At 39.8% G+C, this 25,066-nt stretch overlaps 1 protein-coding gene across 1 annotated transcript; it reads left to right on the forward strand.

Moving 5' to 3' along the window:
- The first annotated feature begins 644 nt into the window (after positions 1 to 644).
- Positions 645 to 19,879, forward strand: PGRMC2 (progesterone receptor membrane component 2). Its single transcript, XM_050791537.1, has 3 exons — positions 645 to 1,484; positions 16,637 to 16,792; positions 17,748 to 19,879. Exons 1-3 carry the CDS (start codon positions 995 to 997, stop codon positions 17,843 to 17,845), a joined length of 744 nt encoding a protein of 247 aa, XP_050647494.1. The 5' UTR covers positions 645 to 994; the 3' UTR covers positions 17,846 to 19,879.
- Positions 19,880 to 25,066: the final 5,187 nt, after the last annotated feature.

Genomic DNA, 25,066 nt, shown 5'->3' on the forward strand with positions numbered 1-25,066 from the left:
CGTCAAACGAGTCGAGTGCGTGAGACTTCAGAGGTCACTTTTTCACACCAGAATTTTAAGGTGTGAGTCGTCCCAAGTACATAAAACAGAATCTGCAAATAAGAGTGAATGACGAATAGAAAGACGACCTCAACCTGTCCACTTCCCTACGGCCGCAGAGATTATGATTCAAGGAATAACGAGACTCTAAATCCTTTAAAATTCTACAAGAGCAGCCTTGGCCAAACCCAGCGGGGAGTGGCTGCTCGGTGCCAGGGCGAGGAGCACGTAGACTGCCGATGCCAGAGAAGCCCGGTGCGGGCTCCGTGCTTTCTCTCCGTTCCAGGAAGACCCGAGCTCGTCGCCAAAACTTCTCGCCGCTTCCCGGTCTGCGCGCCCAAGCTGCCGGTTTCCCGAAAAACGCCACAGCGCCCTGGGAAAAAGCAGATGCCCCTCATGGGTTTGCGCCTTGCAGCTCAACTATGCCCCAGCCTCCCACAAGCCACCTGTCCTCCGCCAGGCGTCCCGCCCGGATCTGCCCCCGCCGTAGCCGCCAAGGCGCACGTGAAGCTCCCGGGCGGAGCGAGCGCAAGAAGGCGGGAGTTTGCGGACGCGAACCCAGGCCTGGGAAGCGAAGCGATTCCCGGGCGCACGCGCAGAGCCAGGGAACTGGAGGGGCGTGCCTCCCGTAGGGGTTACGGAGCAAGAGGAGAGCGCGTGGCGCTCAGGAGCCGGCGCACGCGCTGTGGTCTCGCCCCGCCCAAGAGCGTCCGAGCGGCCGCCGTAGCATCTTCTCTTCAGACCCGCCCCCCTCGTCTACTTAACCTAGCGGAGGCTTGCAGCTAGAGCAGGGAAGTGTGGGGCGAGGTGGGCGGGGCGTCGCACGCGTGCGCGGCCAGCGAAAGAAGGGAGGCGGCGGGAGAGATCCGAGACAACGTTACCCCGTCAACACCCAATCAGGAGCGGCCCTGACCCCGCCCCCCTCTCCTCACGTTATTGGCTGGGAGGCCCCCAGATGGGCGGGGCCGGCCGTGGGGTTGGGGAGGGCAGGGGGCGGGGAGGAGGAGGAAGGCGCTGGCGGGCAGTGATGGCGGCGGGTGATGGGGACGTGAAGCTAGGCACCCTGGGGAGTGGCAGCGAGAGCAGCAGCGACGGCGGCAGCGAGAGTCCGGGCGGCGCGGGAGCGGCAGCGGAAGGGGGCGGCTGGGCGGCGGCGGCGTTGGCGCTTCTGACGGGGGGCGGGGAGATGCTGCTGAACGTGGCGCTGGTGGCGCTGGTGCTGCTGGGGGCCTACCGGCTGTGGGTGCGCTGGGGGCGGCGGGGTCTGGGGACCGGGGCCGGGGCGGGCGAGGAGAGCCCCGCTGCCTCTCTGCCTCGCATGAAGAAGCGGGACTTCAGTTTGGAGCAGCTGCGCCAGTACGACGGGTCCCGCAACCCGCGCATCCTGCTCGCGGTCAATGGGAAAGTCTTCGACGTGACCAAAGGCAGCAAGTTCTACGGCCCGGGTGAGGAGTTGGAAGGGGAGGGGAAGGACCCACTACAGCTCAAGCACGACCCCCTTCGGACGGGGAGGCCTCTGGGCACCGGGTTAGTTTGCCCAGCCTTCTAGTCGCCTGGACCCCCGCGCCTCGGCCGCCGCACCTGGGACGGCCCGCCCCGCCCCTACGCATACACCGCCCCCCCGCAGCTGCGGGCACCTCCAGCTCTTCTCCCGAAACCAGGGTCCCCGCTGGCGCCCCAGCGACCAGCTCTCAGCATTCATCTTTCTTCCATGCCATTTCTCCTCGCAGTCTTTTTTTTTTTTTTTTTTTTTTTTTTGGCTGGATTTTTCAAAATCGTTACATTTGTCACCGATCAGCGCTGGCCCTTAACCTCTTTTGAGTCTCCTAATTCCTGGGGTGGTTGGGGCACCAGGGAAGGGAGATTTCTGAAGTTGGGACCTAAACTAAAGTTTTACTCTCTGTAATTCACAGCTTTCTTTTCCTTGCCCCCGCCCCACGCTCCTTTTTTTTTTTTTTTTTTTTTTTTTGGCCACTGATCTCCTTTTTCCCTCGCTGTATTGCTCTCCGTAAGGCCACGTTTAGGGGCATGTAAAGTCCCAACCCTCCAGTCTCTGAAGTCCGGACGAATAAGCAACACCTCGGACTCTTTTTAAACCAGTTTTAGTTCGGAGTTGCTTTCCATGATTAACAAGGTATGTGGGATGAGGACAGACCAGAATGCAGAGCTTATTAAAGACTGGTAAGGATATTCGCCCTGAGTTTTGGGGGTGGAGCTCCTATACCCAGCAGGCATGTCTCTCGTTTCTTTTTTCTTTTTTTTTTTCTGCTTTTCAAGTACACGTTGATAATGACTTGTGTTTTCACTTAGCAGAACTGAGGAGAAAAAACTTAGAAGAGTCGTAGATTCATAACCCCATGTGCCAGTTATGCAAGTTAAAGATTTTTAGAAATTTGTTTTCAGAGAACTTTGTGTAGGGTAGTTGATTTAGAGGCCCTTGTTTTACAGTGTGGTTATAGCATACATTTTGGATTATGTTAATAAACTCCAGACTCATGGAACCTGTTGGTATATCATAGAGTTGAGCAACACTGTACATCCTGGTTGTGCACTGATTAGTACTAAGCTTTAAAAAAAGAAAAGTGGTGACTACAATAAGAATAAATAATTAAATTAGAGACCTAAAGTGACCTGGTATTGGAGAGAGTACATCCAAGCCTTAAAGTCACAGGGTTGGCAGTCTGGAAATAAGCTGGTTTTCTCCTTAATTTAATCTCTAAGTGTTTGAGATTTATTGACACTTAAAAATATATACTTCTGATTTCAGTGGTTGGTAGCTGGAAGATATTTTAGAAGTGCTTTGGTTTGTAGTTTGTTCATTGGACTAGAGATAAGAAATAGGAGATTTTTATTGTTGAATTATGTAATTTATTTCTTAGTTGTTTGTACTTCTGTGTATATATACACATTTAATCCAACCAAGTGAATACATAGCTTACAGAGTTTTTGCTTCTAGTTATATAAATGTGAACACAAGGTGTCTACTGAAATCTTATATCAGCTGAAATGGTTAATACGTTTTTGTTTACTTAAGCACACGTGGGACAAGAGAGCAGGGCCAAAGTACAGTATTTAAACAGGCCAAGTGAAGTAAACTTTTTTTAAATCAAGGATTTACACAGCATTTTATACCTAGTTCAAGCTTTTTCCCCATTAGTATTAAAATGTGTGTTAAGTGATTAGAAATCCTGTACAGGTTTAAATTTTTAATATAGACCTTACCCAGCTGAAAGATCAGCTTTTGTACCCTCTGTCTGAACTGCCACTGAAGAAAACAAAGTATTAGTACAAAGAATTGTATTAGTCCTCACACATTATGCCTTGGCAGTATCTGAAAATAGCTAGGAGAGACAGTCATAGAGACAGTTTGGCAGCCTCCAGAGGCAAATGTTTGTTCTGTGATAGAAATTAAAAATTAAAGCCAGGCGCGGTGGCTCACGCCTGTAATCCCAGCGCTTTGGGAGGCCGAGGCGGGTGGATCACCAGAGGTCAGGAGTTCGAAACCATCCTGGCCAACATGGCAAAACCTCGTCTCTACTAAAAATACGAGAAAATCAGCCAGGTGTGGTGGCGGGTGCCCGTAATACCAGCTACTCGGGAGGCGGAGGCAGAGAGAATTGCTGGAACCCAGGAGGTAGGGGTTGCAGTGAGCCGACATTGCCCCATTGCACTCCAGCCTGGGCGACAGAGAGACTCTGTATTAAAAAAAATAATAAAAATTAAGAGTCATAGGTGGTAGATTGCTTTTTTATGGTAAGTGCACTGAGGGAGGCTCTTGAGATTACAATGGAGAAGTCAGTTTTAGATTAGTTTCTGCCAGTTCCTAGGTTCTGATGAACAACCTAAGAGTGATATACAGTTAGTATTCTACAGTTAATCAACAGCCTAACAGATATTTGAATATTTTATTATTGAAAGGAACCTTAAAGAAAGCCAGATCATTTTATGGGCTCAGAATATGTTGATATTGCATATTAATAGAAAATGTAATAAGTAGTACTTTTCAAAAAATCTTAAAGCCAAATTTCTGGCTATAAAACAGATACAAGTTCAGTTTTGCTTTTAATTATTTTCATCCTCATAAATTAAGCAGTTTTGTAGCAGAATAATTCAGAAGCAGTAATTGTTAGTTTCTGTGCCTAACCAATATCTACTCTAATTTCACAGTAATGGTTTTAGGATTAAATTTTGTGAGATTTTTCCATAATGCTGAACATATGTTTATTTTTAGACATACATTTTTAAAGTTCAGACTCTTAATTAAATATTGACAATAAATTTGGTGGAGTATACACATTTTGGCAAACAGTTGGCATTAACTGTATTTGCAAGTATTAAATTTAGTAACAGATTAGGCGCTTGGCCAGCATGTGAGGAAAGTTTGGTCATGTAAAACTGAATATTGGAGGAGAAAGAAAACCAGATTTGTTAAGCATCCATTAATTTTTTTATCTCCATAATTCCTCAGTGAAGTTGGTAAGTATTGCTGCTCTACAGATGGAGAATCTGAGGTTTAGGTATTTTAGGTAGATTGGCTTGGATCACATGTATGTCTGATAAATCCAGATGGATATTACCACAAAGCTTATCTATACTATTTCTAGTAAACTGCATCCTGTGATAAACTTGTAGAGAATCTTTTATTTTTCTAACTCACCAAGCATAACTTGTAGAGAATCTTACTGTTGTTTTTCTGCATACCCTTCCCTGGTTCCCCTAAATCCAAGGATATAAAGCCTCAAAAAAACATGCTTTCGGCCAGGCATGGTGGCTCACATGTGTAATCCCAGCACTTCGGGAAGCCAAGGCAAGCAGATCACATGAGGTCAGGAGTTTGAGACCAGACTGGAAAACATGGTGAAACCCCAGCTCTACTAAAAAAAAAAAAATTAAATAAATAAATAAAGGCCAGGCACGGTGGCTAACACCTTAATCCCAGAACTTTGAGAGGCCAAGGTGGGCAGATCACCTGAGGTCAGAAGTTCGAGACCAGCCTGGCCAACATGGTGAAACCCTGTTTCTAATTAGCCGGGCATGATGGTGGGTGCCTGTAATCCCAGCTACTCGGGAGGCAGAGGCAAGAGAATCAGTCGAACCCAGGAGGTGGAGGTTGCAGTGAGCTGAGATCGTGCCGTTGCACTCCAGCCTGGATGACAGAATGAGACTCTCTCTCAAAAAAATGGTGGCCCCAAGTGGTTAATTAAATGTAAATTAATTAAAATTAGATATAATTAAAACTTGAGTTCTTTAGTAACACCAGCCACATATAAAGTGCTCAGCACCCCCATGGCTACCGTTTTGGACGGTGCACTTAGGTTTTTTTCAGATTGTGAGACTGGCGTGCCACCTGTTGCACTAACAAGGCACCTTTTAGAGTATTTCTGTCTTCCCAGAGAGTTGTTGAAAATACTGATTCTAAAGGTCGGAGGAGGAGGAGGAAACTTCATTTATTGAGCTTAGTATCTCTGATTTTCAAACAGCCCTATGAGATTGCCCAAAGCCACATATCTAGTAGGTGGCAACACTAAGAATTAAATCCGGGTTTTCATAGCTTCAATCCTTCCCATTGTATCATAACATAGTCTATTCAGTTTCACATGTTTACAGAATCATAAGTTTTGAAGACTCAAACAGCTAGTATAATTTTTAACACTTTGATTTAATATTACTGCTGTGGAACTTTACTAAAACAGTGGTTTTATTTTTTTGGAATGGCAAAAAATTATACACTTGACCTTTTTGATAGTTTATCTCGCGTTGTTGAAACTTATAACACTGCTGCTCCCTTATCCCAGGTAGAGTATTCTTTGACATATACCAAAGCTATATTTTTTCCAACTTACCTTTTAAGTTCCACTGAAAGAAAAAAGTCACATAAGAAGAACCCCATGAGATGCCTAATATTTAGGAGGTTGGGGAAAAAAACACATGTACCTTGAAGTGTTTTTCCTCCATTTTAAACTTTATCTTCAATATGTTCACTTTTATTTAATAGTTTAGTTTGCAGAATTGGAAACTCTATGTTTGCAGAGTTGCATCACAAAAACCGGACCCAATCTTACCTATTTCTTCATGGATGTCCTAAAGTTGACACTACCCACCTCATCCCAGCTTCTTGCTTTGAAGCCAACTGGCTTTGTTGTTTGGGCTAATGCCCATATGCTTCTGTTACCTACCAGTGAGATAAAAGGATTAGCCAGGTTTTCTGATGGTTTTTTTATATTCTGCTCAAATTTCTACTAGTTATACTTAGTTGGCTCTGAATTCAACATCATCCCATTGTTTTTAATCTTTGAGGGCATTGTATTTGTGTTAAATACTAAAGCATATTATAAAAGGATAGGTTGAAACTGGAAGCTATTATTCAGGGTGGAAGAAAGGAGTAGATTTAATAACATCTGGAATTAGCCATTCAAATTCTTTTAATTATTTTTTCAACACTCTGACATAGACCACTCCTTTCCCTGTGCACTCATGACAGACCTGACTGTGTAACTCCTGTATTCTTTTGGAGCCTATATCCAGCCTCAGGATCTTTAATAATAGGATTTCAGCTCCGTTTTTAAATACTGAGAAAGACTTCCCTGGATTTCATTACAGTAAAACCTTAAGATATGAGAAATTGAGTTAACTGAGTCTTCAAAACAGATGTTTTCCTATCCTCATGGAGTTAATAGTCTATTAAGGAAGACAGGCAGTAAACAAGGATTTCAGTATGTAATTATAATCTGTAATTAAACATGCTGTAAAAGAAATTAATAGAATGGGAATAGAGGATAACAAAGGACTTTATTTAGATTAAGTGGCTAAGCAAGGTTACCTTTTTTGTGTTAAATTGTCAAGAAAAAGGACTTGACATTTCAGCAAAAACCTAACAAAGCCAGCCATACAAAGACTGGGTATGAGAATGTTCTGAAGTGAGATTATTACTATGCCTACTATACTGAGCAAAGCCATCTAGCAGTAGATCTAGAACTGATCATATTAGAAACATCTTTAATACTGTTGATTTTCAGATTTGGCTGCAGCCTTTATCTGATTAGTATTAACACAATATTTCATTTTCCATCCCTTTACTTTTAGTCAATCTGTGTTGTTTTATTCTTCTCACATTAATGACATATAGCTGGATTTTTTCATTAAATCTAATATTAGCACTGTGTCCTTTAATAGCTTAATTAGTGTATATGTTTTGTGATTACTGGTATATTTAGGTTTATTTCTATCATCTTATTTTGTGATTTCTCTTCACCTTACTTTTCTTTGCCTCTCTTCCCACTATTTTTCCTTCTCAGACTGATTTATTTCTTCCATTTTCTCCCCTCTACTGATGTCGATGTATTCTATTTCTATCCTTTTGGTGATTTCCTTAAGTTTTTGCTATAGCTGACTATCCTATGCTTTTGAATAATATAAGAATTTTAGCCAAACATCATTTTAGTGTGAATTAGAAAAAGCTGCCTCTTTAAGATACTTTACTGACATTTGACAGATTATTTCTTAATAAATAAGCAAAACTGCCATGACTACAAATATGGATAGTATCCCCTGCATTGTACATAGTCTTATGTTGAGGCCCTGGTTAGAAAGCTTTAACTCTGATTCCTCCCCCATCCTGTTTTCCACAGTATCACTATTAGACTTTAGTTTCACTATATTTTTTCAAAGTCCACCCCAAAATTGATGAAATTATCTTTTTAAAATAGTTCTTGTTTAAATTTACCAGCATGGTTATCATTTTTTAATTTACTGTTGTTTCTTGCATCTCATTTCTTGGTTTGGAGTTCACTTTTTATTTTAGTGAGGTATGTCCTATAGTTTTTCACTGGCAGGAAAAATTTTTTTGTTTGTCCTCACTCAGGAATAATAGTTTGGGTTTAGAATATAAAATTGGAGAGTGGGCCAGGCACAGTGGCTCACACCTATAATCCTACCATTTTGGGGAGACCAAGGTGGGAAGACTGCTTGAGCCCAGCAGTTCAAGACTAGCCTGGGCAATATGGCCGAGACCCTGTCTCTTACAAAAATATAAAAAATTGGCCAGGCATAGTGGCATGCACCTGTGGTCCCAGCTACTCAAGAGTCTGAGGTAGTAAGATTGCTTGAGCCCAGAAGATCAGTGAGCCTTCATCACACCACTGCACTCAACCTGGGTGACACAGCGAGACCCCGTCTCAAAAAAAAGTGTACATTGACCTTATTTTACCTCAGCTCTTTTGTCTTCCACTTGGTGGGGAGTCGGCTTGTAGTTTGTCTTTACTCTTGTTAATCTGTTTCTTCCCTTTGGTTGTAGTTGAGATCTTTTTGTCTTTGGGGTTTTCCTCTTTTACTAGGATTTGTCCAGGTGTGGTTTTGATTTTATTTACCATGTACCAAAGTCTACTCAAGTCTGGACATAATTGTCCTTTTTTTTTTTTCCCCCAGAAAATTTGCTGTTACTTATTGCCTCCTCCATTATCTCTGTTCCTTCCTCTGGAACTGTTAGTAGATATACATTAGGTTTTTATCTATTCTTAATGTCTCTTAATCTTTCCTTATGTACTGTTTCTTAATAATTTTAAGCAAATTTACTTTAGTTCTTTAATCTGCTTCTATTTATTCTTGGAATGCCAGTTCTCCTGTTATATGTGCTCACTCCTCTATGATGGTTTGTTTCTTCATGTAGTTTATATTTTTTATTGTGACCTTATTATCTTCAGTAATTACTTTTTTTAATTTTGGAGTATTTCCTGTAAAATTCTATGAGCCCTAAGTTGTGAAAGTGGCCCTGTAAAGTGGTTTGGGTGTGTTGTGAAATAGGGCCTCACGTAAGTTAAAACAATGATTTTTTAAATTAAGTAATACATGCTCAAAATAGAAAATTCAAAAGGATATACAGTGAAAAATAAGTCTGTTTCCCACAACTACTCCCAGCCACCAGGTTCCCTTCCAAAGAGGCAAAGGACCAGTATATGTATTGTTCTAGAGCTATTTTCAGTGCAAGTACAAGCGTGTGGATATCTTCCTTTCCCCCCACTCTAATTATAGTATACTATGCATACGCTTCACAATATTTTAATATCACAAGAGCCTTTCACATCAGTATAGAGAACCATCTTATTCTTTTAAATACATGCATAACGTTCTTAACGTTCTGTTATATGAATGTCATAATTTAACAGTCCACCGTTAACATTTGTTTTCAATCTCCTGTTGCATGATGCAATAAATATGTACATGTCATTTTACACATGTGTGTAAAATTATGATTATCAAGTAAATTCCTGGAAATAAAATTACTGAGGCTTGGCATATGGACATTTTTAATTTGGATTCTTGTGTCCGAACTGCCCTTCAGAGAGGTTAGACCAATTTACACTTGATGAAAATGCCTGTTTCTAACTTCTTGCCAAAAACGTGATATTAAGCTTCTTGGTCTATGTCAATCTGGGTTAAAATGGTATCTCAATATTTGTTTACATTTACACTTCTCATTTACTTAGTGAGGTTGGACTTCTTTTTAAAAAGTTGAGTCATTTATGATTCCTTTTCTACAAATTGCTTATTCATATATTCTTTGCCACAGTTTTTCTTTTTTTTTTTTTTTTTTTTTTTTTTTTGAGACGGAGTTTCACTCTTGTTGCCCAGGCTGGAGTACAGTGACATGATCTCAGCTCACTGCAACCTCTGCCTCCTGGGTTCGAGTGATTCTGCTGCCTCAGCCTCCCGAGTAGCTGGGATTACAAGCATGTGCCACCACACCCAGCTAATTTTGTATTTTTAGTAGGGGTTTCTCCATGTTGGTTAGGCTGGTCTCGAACTCCTGATCTCAGGTGATCTGCCCACCGCAGCCTCCCAAAGTGCTGAGATTACAGGCATGAGCCATTGCGCCCAGCCTTGGCACAGTTTTTCAATCATCATATAGATCTTACAAATTTTAGTTGTTCTTTGTAAAGTAAATCAGCCTTTGCTGCAAATATTTTTTCTAGTTTAGTTGTCTTTTACTTATTTATGGTGTTTTTTTTGAACCACACAAATTTTTGGTTTTATATATTCAAATTTATCTTTTATGGCTGCTAAGTTATGTAGTATATTTAAAGACTTTATGCACTTAAAAATTGTTTTTAAAAATGTGTAGTTTTTTTAGTACCTCTATGTTTTCAGTTTTTTAGTTCCATTTGAAATTGATTTTGCTTTAAGATGTGAAATTAGAGTCCACATTTGGTGGGATGGTGTGTGTTTGTTTGTTTGTTTGTTTGTTTGTTTTTGAGAAGGAGTCTTGCTCTGCCGCCCAGGCTAGAGTGCAGTGGCGCCATCTCGGCTCACTGCAACCTCCGTCTCCCGGGTTCAAGCGATTCTCCTGCCTTAGCCTCTCGAGTAACCGATATTACAGGTGCCCACCACTGCGCCCGGCTCATTTTTGTATTTTTAGTATAAGAGATGGGGTTTCACCATCTTGGCCAGGTTGGTCTCAAGCTCCTGACCTCGGGATCCACCCACCTTGGCCTCCCAAGGGGTTGTGTTTTTTAACAGAAGGTTATCTAGTTGTCCCAACATGTTTCCCCAAAAGGGGAGTAATCCCTTTTTCCCAATACTTGAAGTCATCTTGAGTGTTCATTCCTGTAGATATCTGCATTCATACTATTTTTTCACCTTGGAATTTTCATTCTACATGGGTTGGATAAACTCAGGCCCCACTCCCATAAGTGGCACGGGCCTGGAGTTTTAATTTTTCCGTCTTTACCCCAGCCTACCCATGGACCCTGGAGTTAAGGCCATATGCTCAGTTCACAGTGTTGCTGGGAGCTTTTGACAGTAGCTCAAATTTCAGAAGCAAAATTGCATTTTCAGTCTCTTATAGAGTCATACTATTCAAGAGATTATTTAGTTTGGCCTCAACTTTAGGCAGGTAAAATAATTTTCCTAATTTATATTTGAGGGATCTAAGGACTACAGAAATTGAGACTTGCTCATTGTTACTTGTTGAGTGGATCCTCTAGAACCCAAGTATCTGTCTTCTTGAGAGGTTTTATTTCAGTTTTACCATACTGCATTCTCTCTAAAAGTCTTGGGACTTACTGGACCTAAGCATAAAAAAATTTATTAGTTCAGTTAATCACTTTTACGTATTGCCTCATTTGTTGATAGGCTCATTATAATCTTATTTGGAATAAATTACGCAATACTAAGTGTTATTAGTTACTGAATTTATAATCACAAAAGACTTGTCAAAACAGGCCTGAAAACTGCACTGTTGATAAACTTTAATTAATTAAAGTTCATCTCTCAGAGATGTGGTTTTTAAACAGTGAGAATAACTAAAATATCCCCTTAGAAACACTAAGGTAGCTATATAATCATCCTAATAATCACAGAATTATCTGTTACTACATATTTTATTTACTTCCTCCTGGAATTTTCTGTTTATTAAAGTAATATTTAAAACATTTTACAATGAACATATGTTGTTGCTGTTTCAAGAATATGTCACCTCATTCTAACTGATTATATTAAAGTAAGCAGTTTTAGGATACAGTAACTAATAGGTTTATTGAACTTTAAAATACCTTGACCACAAGTTGGATTGACTCTAAAAACTAAATGAAATCTGAATTCTGACTAGTATACTATCATGTTGGTTTTTGTTTTTTTTGTTTTTTTGTTTTTGAGACAGAGTCTCGCTCTGTCTCCCAGGCTGGAATACAGTGGCGAGATCTCAGGTCACTGCAAGCTCTGCCTCCCAGGTTCATTCCATTCTCCTGCCTCAGCCTCCCGAGTAGCTGGGACTACAAGGCGCCTGCCACCATGCCCGGCTAATTTTTTGTATTTTTTAGTAGAGGCAGGGTTTCACCACATTAGCCAGGATGGTCACGATCTCCTGACCTCGTGATCCACCTGCCTCATGTTGGTATATTTAACAATAGCTTTGAAATAAAATTTATCTTTAAAATGATGTCCTTGAATATTTGTTATGTAGGTACATTTCAGAGTATCTGCTTTGACTGAATAATGCTGTTCATTTTTTGTAGCAAGAATTTGCTTAAAATTGGGAGGCTATTTTTGGATCAGCATTATATTTTAATATTTGATAAAGCAACAGAATTTAATTCTTCTAGTTATTACTGAACTGTTAGTGTCTAAATGAGCCTTAATAATAAAAAATAATCAGATCAGTTTATGTAAACTAGCCTTTTTAGAAATAAATTAAGCTGGGCACAGGGAGGTTGAGGTGGGCAGATCACCTGAGGTCAGGAGCTCAAGACCAGCCTAGTCACCATACATGGTGAAACCCCCTCTCTACCAACAATATTAAAATTAGCCGGGCATGGTGCCACACCCAGTAATCCCAGCTACTTGGGAGGCTGAGTGAGGCAGGAGAATCACTTGAACCTAGGAGGCAGAGGTTACAGTAAGCTGAGATCACACCACTGCACCCCAGCCTGGGTGACAGAGTGTGACTGTCTCAAAAAAAATACTAATATAAATAAATAAATTATACCATGCAACAGACTTAAACCATTTCAAATTTGGTTTATTTGGGTAGCTCCCTATTGTTTTAATGTTATGAATAGCCAAGTATACTTACCAAAATATTAGAATTGGTAAATATTTTAAGTTTGTTATGTAAGGGGGTAATGGAATGGGAAGGTATTGCTGACTTTTCAGATAAGCTCCTGATTGTATTATGAATGCAGGGAAATATCCTTTTATTAGACCTCAAATCCTCCTTCCTCAGAGTAACCTATCCAGTTCCAACTTTAGTTCTTAATGTTATATTCTTTAATGACCTTACAGAAGGCTGGGCATGGTGCCTTAGGCCTGTAACTCTAACACTTAGGGAGGCAAAGACAAGAGGATTGCTTGAGGCCAGGAGTTCAAGATCAGCTGGGCAACAGAGTGAGACCTTGTCTCTACAAAAAATAAAAGAAATTAGGCAGGCCTGGTGGGCCATGCCTCTAGTCCCAGCTATTTGGGAGGTTAGGGCAGGAGGATCACTTGAGCCCAGGTAAGTAGAGCATACAGTGAAATATGATTGAGCCATGATCGAGCCATTGTACTCCATCCTGGGTGACAGAGTAAGACCCTGTCTCAAAAAACAAAACAAAAAAATTTGTTAATGGTCTTACAGGAAAGAGCATAGAAAACTATTACCAAAAAGACCTTTGCAGAAGTTAAATGCTTCCTGAGGGAAATTCTAAACATATGGAGAAGACAGCTTAATATAGTTTAGGCAGTAGGGGAATATGTTAATCACTGAATTATTCTTTTCTGTTCAAGAGTCAACAGAACATCATTTGTCTAGAATTTGGCTTGGATTATTAACTGTTGACTCAAGTTCACTCTTACCAAGTCAATCATTCCCCCCCACCGTACCCCAGAAAGAGCATATTTTATGAAATTTTTTTTTATTCATTCAGTGTTGAAGCTTTCTTAGGGAAGTTGGTAGAGAAATTTATTAGAGAATGCACTGGTATATATTAATATACTCAAAGATGGAGGACTTTCTGATTGCTGTTTTTATAATGATTTTATCTTCTTTGTATCATTTAAATGTGTTCTATGGCTTATACTCTGAAGTGCCTGAAGTATATTAATGTTTGCAGGCCATGGAGATAAATACTATAATAGAATGCTAAGAAGAGCTATTGAGTAGAGCTTTTTTGTTACTTCTCTTCCATTTTGATTTAATAAATATTCGAAAATCTTCATTCTCTTGAAATTTTGTAAATAGTAAGATGCTCCTGTTTTCCTGGTTGTTACTCCGTCTTTGGACTTGTGAGTCTTCTATGTGTTTTCTTGAGATACACTGTTTGGAGGATTTAGGAAAGTGGAAGTAGTACTCCCAGTTCTGTCAGTAATTTTAGGCAAATCACACTGAATGCCTCTGCTCCAGTTTTTTATCTGCCAAGTGAGGAAGGCAAAGTCTGTCCCTTCCACTTTGGGAAATCTGAGAGGAAAGTGAGGTTGCTGGAAAATTCTTTCAAAAATTGAAACTATCATTTTCCATTTGTAGATTGTTATGGCCTTTATTAGTTTTATTTTTCCTTTTGGGTGTTTCACTTTTTGCTTTTCAAGTTTATAAGCATTGGTCTAGTCAGCATTAAGGGTAAACATAATGTTTATATATTTTTTTGTCATTGTTTCTCAGGAAATTTTATTTTTACACACACTAGTTCTCTGTCTCTGTCTCTCTCCTTGTCCTCCAGAAAACACCCATTGCCACAAAGCGTGTATTTTGCACACACATGTGCGTGCACACACAAAGACATAACTGGTTAATACCCTTTTTTTTTTTTTTTTTTTTTTGAGAGTCTTGCTCTGTCAGCCAGGCCGCAGTGCAGTGGCGTGATCTCAACTCACTGCAACCTCCATCTCCTGGATTCAAGCAATTCTGCCTCAGACTCCCAAGTAGCTGGGATTACAGGCGTACGCCACCACAGCTGGCTAATTTTTTTAGTTTTAGTAGAGGCGAGGTTTCACCATGTTGGCCAGGCTGGTCTCAAACTGCTGACCTCAGGTGATCCACCCACCTCCACCTCCCACAGTGTTGGCGTGAGCCACCACACCCAGCCTGGTTAATACCCTTTTGAATGTCAGTTGAGATGATAGAAAAAGTTTGAAGGTTACGAATATTGGCCAGTGGTAAATTGTATTCCATATTCTTATATAGAAGACACATTTGAAAGTATAAAATGGTAGCCTATGTTAATAGACAGATAAAATAAATTACAGGTACACATCCATTCAGTGGGATAATGTATAACCATTCAATGATTAAATAATTGTTGATAGTTGTGTGATACCAAGTAGCAATATGGAAAATGCAATAAGAATAAGAAAAGCAGAATAAAAATGTACTTCACTGGAACTGTTAGCTTTACTTTCATGTTACTCTATCAATTCCTATTAATGTTACTCTTAAAATTATTGCTAATGCTACTTCTAGTTCCATGCAGTAAACTTCAGGGAATGAATTTCACATCTGGTTAACTTTATAGTACAGTGCTGTTTGCAACTCAAGTTAATACTCATAAATGCTTAGATACCTATTTAAGTGAAACCTCAATTTCTACCTCAGAAAGTATAGAGACTTTGACACATAACTTTCAATTTCCTAAATGCTTTTACATATGAATATAATCATTTTGCTCATTTAAAAATCAAGGAAGTTCTAGTTTTTTTCTGCTTGTTTGCTTATCAGAACATACTTTGTTCTTTTATTTATAAGCCCTCTTTTTCACCACTCTGTTGTTGTTCATAATAGTGTCTTTGGCCGGGCGCGGTGGCTCAAGCCTGTAATCCCAGCACTTTGGGAGGCCGAGACGGGTGGATCACGAGGTCAGGAGATCGAGACCATCCTGGCTAACACGGTGAAACCCCATCTCTACTAAAAAATACAAAAAACTAGCCGGGCGAGGTGGCGGGCGCCTGTAGTCCCAGCTACTCAGGAGGCTGAGGCAGGAGAATGGCGTAAACCCGGGAGGTGGAGCTTGCAGTGAGCTGAGATCCGGCCACTGCACCCCAGCCTGGGCGACAGAGCAAGACTCCGTCTCAAAAAAAAAAAAAAAAAAAAAAAATAGTGTCTTTGCCTACCATAAGTGAATCTGTTTGAAGGGTCAGAATCTTGAGTTTGGTTTTATTTGGAACTACAGCTAAGTCATTTGGAAGAAAATTATTTCAGTCCTACTTTATGCCAGGCACAGTGCTAGGCATTGAGGATACAGAGATGAACGAATTGCTATTCTCAAGGACAGACCGTGGGAATGGTTTTTGTCAGCACATCAGTCATGCCATTTCTCCTCAGAGAGAACGGTACCTAATTCCTTGGGTAAAATGCTAATTATTGCTTAATGTGTCAGTCCAGAAGAATTATTCCTTATAGCTACTTCCTCTGTTTCTCAAAAGTCATGACAAGTAAGAGCTATTATTTTCCCTAATGACTTTTCTTAGTTTATATAGATCATTGTATATATATTATGGTAGTCAGGTGATTTATTTTGAATATGGGTCTTTTTTTATTAAACCACTCAGCAAAGATTTATTAAATGCATGTTGAGCACTGAACTAGTCACTGGGACCACAAAGATGATACAGTCTGTTTTCTCATAGAATTACAAACTTCATAAGGATAGCAAAGAGAAAATTGTTACAGATTCACAATTCAGCTGAGTCTGTACATAATACATGATGTTCTGTTGATTATTTTTATTTTTTTTTGGATGCCACTATTAATTAACAGCAACCAGTAAACATTATTTCCTCTCAAGCAAACTGGCTTCTAAACCTAACCACTTAAGTTTTTTCTTCTCCCTCATTACCTCACAGTCTTCATTTTGAATTTAAGTTTGGGGATATCTGAAGTAATTGAAATTGAGGGTTTTAAGATGTAAGTGAAAAGCTTTACTTTGGTCAAAAGGCAGATTTCCAACAAATTTCTTCTCTTATTCCATCTAGTATCTGTGCATGTTTTGAAATTAAGGATATATACAAATGTGAATTATGAGGGATTTTTTGTTTGTTTGTTGTTGTTTTGTTTTGTTTTTGTTTTTTACTTTTTCCTTTGAGACATTCTAAAATATTGTTAGGTGATCTAAATAATTTCTTTCCTTTTTTCCAGCGGGTCCATATGGAATATTTGCTGGTAGGGATGCCTCCAGAGGACTGGCCACATTTTGCCTAGATAAAGATGCACTTAGAGATGAATATGATGATCTCTCAGATTTGAATGCAGTACAAATGGAGAGTGTTCGAGAATGGGAAATGCAGTTTAAAGGTATTTTTATTTTGTTGGATTCTTTGGAAAATTAAATATTTGTTCAAAGAAAATATATACTATTTCACATGCTTTAAGAGCCTAAGGATGTCATCTGTTTTTGTTGCCATCATTATTTGATAATATTTTTAAAGATACCTAAAGCTGAGTGGAGTGGCACACACCTGTGGTCCCAGCTGCTGATGGGAATCCCTTGAGCTCAAGAGTATAAGTACTAACCTGGGCAACATAGTGAGACTTGTCCAAAAAAGGAAATTGCAAAAAATAGCTAAATAAAAATATGGTTGTTACATGTGATACTTATTTTGAAAATCCATATTTAAAAAATGACTTGTTACAAACTCTAAGCCTCATAAAAATTGTGATACTTGTAGTCCTTTAAAGCTTGTTCATTAAGGTTTAGTTTTTTTAAAATACAGGCTTATATTTAAAACTGAATTGATTACTGATTTCAATACTATAATTTATTCTAAAATGATTTTACAGGTCTTAACACTTGAAATGTAGGTAAAAAATATCGTTCCCCTTTATTATGCCCTCGTAACATCAGTTTTTACCACTTGTGTGACGCTGTCCCAGCTGTTTATCTGACCCCTGGGTCCCTTGGAACAACTGTTCTGGTTTGGCTGGGTACTGAGATGGGTCCTGGACTTAACTCATTTTTACAAAAGATGTCCAAGTGATTCTGATGCAGTATCCAACTGAGAATCACTGGTACAGACCACTCTCTTGAAAAGAATTCCCAAGCCTTGTAAGTTCCCTAATCCTGTTTTCTTTTGTTCAAGCTTTACATGTGTATAAAGACCAGCCATGGTGAAGCAATTTTAGAATATTTACATAATATTCTAGTATCATATTTTATATGATTCTAAAACAGACAAATGCCTTTTCTCTGTGTAATGGAATAATGAAACAAATTTGATCACCACTGATTTTCTTTTGATGTATCTTTCAGAAAAATATGATTATGTAGGCAGACTCCTAAAACCAGGAGAAGAACCATCAGAATATACAGATGAAGAAGATACCAAGGATCACAATAAACAGGATTGAACTTTGTAAACAACCAAAGTCAGGGGCCTTCAGAGCTGCAATTCTTACTCCCTTTCACAGAATGTCCAGCGTCTGGGTTTGATTCACCTGCTGCGAAAAACATTCAACAAATTGTGTACAAGATAAATGAATATCACTATGAAGATTTGATTACTAGACATTATTTATGCTGCCAAACTCATTTGTTGCAGTTGTTTGTAATGTCTAGTGGGGCTTCATCATCCTGAAAAGAAGGAGACAGGGATTTCTTTAAAGAGCAAGAAAGTCACAATATTACTTCTTTTCTTTCCTTCCTCATTTCCTTCTTTCCTTTCTTCTTTTTCTTTCTTTTTAAAATGTATCGAAGACAACCAGATATGTATTTGCTACTCAAGTGTACAGATCTCCTCAAGAAACGTCAAGGGACTCCTCTGTCACATACTGTGTTTTTATTTTACCATTGGTGAGGGAGGCGACCTGATCAGGGGAGGTAGGGGTACACATCAATTTGAGTAGTTTAGGCTACTGGAACATTAAAATGTGAATTCCCAAACTTTTGTTTTTGGCTTTGTCAGGGAAAAAAAAAATATCTTTATAAATCTTTGGAAATTAGAAGAAGAAATTTCAGGTGGGTTTAAGTCAGAGCTAGTTCCCCAACAGAAAGATCATTTGAAACCAGTTTTTATCCCTTCTCTTTCCTTCCCTTTCCCTAAATCAGATCAATATTAATTGTGCCTTATTTCACTTAACATAGACTTGAATTATTTTTAGGGAAAGCCCCTATAATGAATTCAGAAGTCACTACAAGCAGCATTAAGACTGAAGTTGGAATATTCTGTTGAACGTAAAACCTTGATATCATTCTGTGTATATAGAATGTAAAAGGAATATTCAGTGTTAACTGCCATATATGTAATATACACAAACTCAATTAGCATTGTGATGGCCAAATGCATTCCCCTGTGCTTTTCTCTTTTAAAAAAAATTGAAAAATCAATTCTTATCCCCAACAGCTGCCTAATTTTAGGAGTCTGACCCTCCACATCTCACTGGTGTGGGTGCATGGGGCTGTGGAGTGGATATCTGTATGGGTGTGTCTGAATGTGTGTGTGAGCGCCTTGGAAGGGACTCTTTCTGCAGATACTGTAAATACAAGTACCATTTTAATAAAGCATGTACAATAAACCAAAATAAGCTTGAGTTGGACTTTATATACAGAACTGTAAGCCAGTGCAATATGATAACAGTTGTAAGATTGTGCATTTGATTCAAGGAAAAATCTTGGAAATGAAAAGCAGGCACTGGGTAACCAAGTTGTACACATTGTACCACATTCAGCCTAACTTTAGGAATAAATTCCACTTTGTAGAACATTCTCCAGAAATCTGAGATTATTCAGGTAAGAATTAGTATATTAAATGTACATCTTTTTACTTTATATTTGATGCCAACTGATTATACTAGATGTATTGAACACAAAGCATTAAAAGAATATTGCACTGATACTAAATTATTCTTTTAATAGGCTGAAAAAGCCCTTACTAAAAGCCCCACATATTTCAATTATTTTATTTCATTATGACTACTTAGGTTCTGGGCTGGGGACAAGTTCACTTAAAACAATTTTATTTAACAAGTCGCCAGTTAAAAGACTTCTGCTTTGTAGCTATATGCAGAAGCCATCAAACAAAGGGGAACTTTTAACTGCAACACTAAGCTAAAGTATGTAAAATGCTACATTCTACTCAGTCTTGGAGTGCTTTGTAGAAAGTCATCTTCAGCCAAATCTGCTGAAGACAGGTGTGGAGTGCTGGTAAATGCTTTGTGTTTTTATGTAAAATATTTCCTCAACAAAAAATGCTAAAAGTACATGTCCTCTGTAGTAAACTGATATCTATATATATGAATCATTCGAGCCTAAAGTCTGGTAATAAACTGTACTTATGACTAGAGAAACCCTAAATATTCATGCAGTAAAAGTTACGTGGTCTGTTAAGAAAAATGAGTAATTTATGTTTTGGACTTGAAATAAACAGTGTTCTGTAGATAATTCCTTAACTTCAGTTGAATGTTTCTCATTCTCAGGTAGTTTTTCAGGTAGTGTTTGAATGAGGGGACCAGACAGTGCTGGTATTGTTCCTGTCCCTGCCCCCCATCCCTCCCCCCACACACTCTCCATCTTAGCCCTATTTTCCAAACTTGCCTGATAATTAGAATTGCTTAAGGTACAGATTCTTAGCCTTCAATCCAGACCTACCACCTGCTAAGCCAGAATCTAAAGAGAATGGGCCTCAGAATTTATTTGTAAGGAATGCCTCAGGTAATTGTTATGAACAGAAACACTTAGAAAACACTAATTTTTCAAGTTAATATTGACCATCTTTGTCAGGCACTTGAAATGGCCTTACTCAGGTAATTTTGATCTGATTCCCTTCATTTGGTTTTGTGTCATTCAGGAGACTTCACAAAATTCTAATGTATGATTTTAGAAAACAGCAAATTTTGATAGTCTTTAGATTTTTATCTTTGGGTAGCATTTCCAAGTTGGCATATCTCCCACATTAAATCTATACTCTGTACTAGCCAGTTTCTCTGCATTAGAAAATGAACCCGTAACAGTTACAGATCAGGTTTTTAAAACCTTTACCATGGTGCTAAGGCTGCTTGTGTTTCCTAACGGTAATTCTACCTGCCTTTCTGCAGGTAGATCTGCAGAATCCAACATTACACATACCTTTACCCACATTCTCGAAGCTAATTTGCTGAATTACTACTGGGAGATATTTTGTTCTGTAGAAAACTCGATATTGGATCGGGCTGTCCTTATCCAAGTATTTTACATAACCTCTATTGATAACTGGGAAGTGCAGCAAGTTGCTGGTAAGATGTGCCATTAACATGTTAACAGTGTGTAACTACAGAGCTTTTATGGATCAGAATAAGCGGGTAATACTGTAGCAAAGAATTTGTAAAACTTGCAAGTTGCTTTGAGCATATTGAAAATAAGAGTCATGGAATATTGTAACAATGATACTGAATGAATTGTTCAAATTCTTCTAATTAAAGTAGCAAATGCTTAAAATATAACTTTTGAGTATCTATGTTCCATTAAGGTCAGCTATCAATTTGTTAGATGATATTCATCACAGATTATTGTTTATTTGGCTATGGCAAGAAAGTTCCAATAAAGACCTCCCAGTTTTCCTGTTTTTAGGCAAAAAGCATCATTCCTAGGCACTATCAGAAAAGCATGTACAGAAAACTTGTCATACTCCTGAGTCACTTTGAGTACCAGCTTTGCATTTGTTCTACCACCACTAGTGATTGAGAGAACATTTGGGCTACCTGCAATTACTCCATTCAAGAGAGCACTTGACATGCTGTGAACACTGGCTTATTCCCACAATTTTTCTTTTACTGTATCCACATAAGAAAACCACATCATGATGTTTAGTGTAAGAAGACTGATCAATATTTGCATATGCCTTTAAATACTCTGAAAGCATGATTTTAGTGACTGCATAGTGTTGTTCCCAAATAATAAAGTTTTTAATGAAACTGCAGGAAGCTCTATAGCAGGACAAGAACCCCTCAGACACCAAGTTGTGGAAGGAAAGGGCTTTATTCAGCTGGGAGCATTGGCAGACTCACGTCTCCAAACACTGAGCTCCCCGAGTGAGCAATTCCTGTCACTTTTAAGGGCTTACAACTCTAAGGGGGTCCACGTGAGAGGGTCGTGATCGGCTGAGCAAGCAGTGGGTACGTGACTGGGAGCTGCATGCACTGGTAATCAGAACAGAACAGGACGGGGATTTTCACAGTGGTTTTCCATGCAATGTCTGGAATCTATAGATAACATAACTGGTTAGATCAGGGGTCAATCTTTAACTACCAGGCCTGGAATGCAGTGCTGGGCTGTCTTACTGATTTCACTTCTGTCTTTTCTTTAACTCCTACTTTTCCTTTGAGGCAGAAATTGGTCATAAGACAATATGAGGGGTGGTCTCCTTCCTTATTCCTCCACATTAAGAACCTCACTCATTAGTGGGAGTTCTCACTTTCATCCTCACTACCCATGTCTTCTTGCAAGACAGATCGATAGTGATTCATATAGTACACTTGTGCTGAAGCATTTTGGTGAATTAAGGTAACGATGAAGCTTTTTATTTGAAGTACAGGTAGCAAGTAAGGGAGCAGTAAGCAGGTTCCTATTACTATTATAACTCCTATTATAAGAGTTTTAAATCCTCCTAGCACTGGGAACCATTTTCCAAACATGGCCCCAGGATCAAATCCATGCCACACTTGCATGGGCACATCTGCCAGTTTTGTCATATTTCTATGTCTTCAACTACTTGCCCTTGATCATCTAAGTGTAGACAGCAATTAGTAAGGTTAAATTTCCCACAGACCCCTCCTTCAGCTGCTAGCAAGTAGTTGAGAGCCGAGCTATTTCGATAGATAGCATTTCTCATCTGAGGTTCTTGCTGGGCCAGAATAGTCAAGGCTCTGCTGGTTTCATTAGTGATTATTTGTAAGACAGCTTGTAACCGCATGATTTGGTAGAGCATGCAAATGGGGATCTGGTATCTCCACAAGCCATCTTGTGCCCAAGTAGCAGGCCCATAGTACTGTATGATTCAGGGGGCCACTCATCATATTTCCAGTCACCTATAGATATGCTTCTCTTTTCTCGGAAAGCATAGACTGGGAAAACTAGAAGTTTGCCTGTTTTTATGGGCAGTAGGAAAAAGGATGGGTTATAGCACACATCAGGCTGGTCACTTCCTGGGCTACGTACCTTGTATAGTATAGCATTATACAAACAAGTTCCTTTTAGAGTCCTGGTACACTTATAATAACCATAAAATAATAGGACTGTAGCAACCTTTTGTCCTACCTTAGTGACTTGATGTATATACTTGGAATAGTCCTCAGTCTGAGGACTCCAAGGTTCCAGATTCAAGATACCTATCCAGTCTTACTGGGTATCTCTACCTGACTGTTCCTGGAACTTCAAGATAACTTGCTTCTGCTATTATAGTCTGTTAGTGAGCTTCTATACTCTCCTGACAGGTCTTCCTGCATCTCATTGTTCTCATTAAATGTATGATTCCTGTTAATCTAAAACTCTAATTTGGCCTTGTTGCTTCCCTCCTTAAAGGCCTTCAGTAATGACCGATCTTCTAAAGAATCAAGACAATGCTCAGGGCCTTCTATACCCACCTCTTCACCAGTTGCCACTTCGCAGTGTGCTACATAAAACCACTTCCGCGGGGCGCAGTGGCTCAAGCCTGTAATCCCAGCACTTTGGGAGGCTCAGATGGGCGGATCACGAGGTCAGGAGATCCAGACCATCCTGGCTAACACGGTGAAACCCCGTTTCTACTTAAAAAAATACAAAAAACTAGCCGGGCAAGGTGGTGGGCGTCTGTAGTCCCAGCTACTCAGGAGGCTGAGGCAGGAGAATGGCGTAAACCCAGGAGGCAGAGCTTGCAGTGAGCTGAGATCCGGCCACTGCCCTCCAGCCTGGGCGACAGCGCGAGACTCCGTCTCAAAAAAAAAAAAAACAAAAACCACTTCCAATTTGGTTCTGGGGTAGCTTCCAGAATATACCCTTAGCTACTTACTCCATTCTTCAGTCTGGATTATACTCTTCCCCACACTCAAGGAGAGGACGCCCAGTTGTTTTTCTTTTAACAAAGCACTATTCAATGCCTTTGAAATCCTACCTGGGGAGTCCTTTGCTCCCTTCCACTGTGTCCCTGGCCTCCAGCCCCACCTCCCCCACCACACAATTCCTTGCTAATTTGCTCAGTCTTAGAGACTCAGTCTCAGACTCAATGTCCCCAGACTGAATTAGGGAGCCCTCATTCTGTACTTTCATATCACAGGGCTACTTTTGTGTCATTTAATTTACTATGTTGTAATTATCTGTCTCCTCTGATAAGCTAGGGACTGCATTTCTACTCATTTTAGGCGCGGTGTTTTTCCCAAACTTAATATACTGCTGGCTACAGAGTGTTTGATCAAAATATTTTTGTTAAATGAATTGATAAAATGAGAGGGTAGACCAGTAACAGTAGTTTTTATACCAACCTCCAAGGAAACATCAATGTCTGAGAAGAGAGCCTAGGGGCTGCATTAGAGCAATACCTCTTTTCCTGTTTGTTTTTTATTGGGTTTACAATTAAGAATTTTAAGGGTTTTTATGCTACCAAAAAAAAAAAAAAAAAGTTAGAAAGCCACAGGACTCAATGACCTCTGATACCTTTTCAGTTATGATTTTTGTTTTTGTTTTGTTTTGAAACGGAGTCTTGCTCTTTTTGCCCAGACCAGAGTGCAATGGCTTGATCTTGGCTCATCGCAACCTCTGCCTCCCAGGTTCAAGAGATTCTTCTGCCTCAGCCTCCCGAGTAGCTGGGATTACAGGCATGCACCACCATGCCTGGCAAATTTTGTATTTTCAGTAGAGGTGGGGTTTCTCCATGTCGGTCAGGCTGGTCTCAAACTCCCAACCTCAGGTGATCTGCCCACCTCGGTCTCCCAAAGTGTTGGGATTAGAGGCGTGAGCCACTGCACCTGGCACCTTTTTGGCTTATGAGTACAATTCAAGAGCAGACCCATGCAGTCATAAATATCTAGCATAGCTCAATGACTGCAAAATACAGATTTGTCTTCCTGACAACTTAATGAAGATGGAAACCACAGCGCAACCCTGACCTGAGTGCCTATGTAGTCAAAATTGTTCTGCAGCAGCTGCAGCTTAGGCATCATTGCAGGAGGGGAGAGGACGCCCAATTGTTTTTCTTTTAACAAAACACTATTCAATGCCTTTGAAATCCTACCTGGGGAGCCCTTTGCTCCCTTCCACTGTGTCCCTGGCCTCCAGCCCCACCACCCCCAACACAGAGGCACTCCTTGTTGTTCCTATTCTATTCCAGTTGCAATTTAGAAAAAGACCAGTTAAAATGAGAAGAAGATTTAAATTCGATCTTCCCAAAGACAAACTGCAATGTAGTGAGAGTACAATGAAAATGGCCCAACCTGACAGGCTTTCCTGGGAAGCAATGCCTTTTTAGTAGGGAAAGACCTTTCGCCTTTAAAATAGTGCTAACAATGAGAAAGGAAAACAAAAGCAAGATAAGGTAGACAAGGTAGGAATAAGTAATCATTGTTATGTTAAAAAAATATAAGAGCAAGCATTTTAATTCTTTCTGTGTTTCAGAATCTGTAGTGAAA

Source organism: Macaca thibetana, chromosome 5 (genome assembly GCF_024542745.1).
Source record: "Macaca thibetana thibetana isolate TM-01 chromosome 5, ASM2454274v1, whole genome shotgun sequence".
NCBI lineage: Eukaryota > Metazoa > Chordata > Mammalia > Primates > Cercopithecidae > Macaca > Macaca thibetana.

Coding starts and splice junctions, on each gene's coding strand:
- PGRMC2 (XM_050791537.1), top strand. CDS start 995: ATGGGCGGGGCCGGCCGTGGGGTTGGGGAGGGCAGGGGGCGGGGAGGA. Junction 1,485..16,636: donor CAGCAAGTTCTACGGCCCGG/GTGAGGAGTTGG, acceptor CCTTTTTTCCAG/CGGGTCCATATGGAATATTT. Junction 16,793..17,747: donor ATGGGAAATGCAGTTTAAAG/GTATTTTTATTT, acceptor TGTATCTTTCAG/AAAAATATGATTATGTAGGC.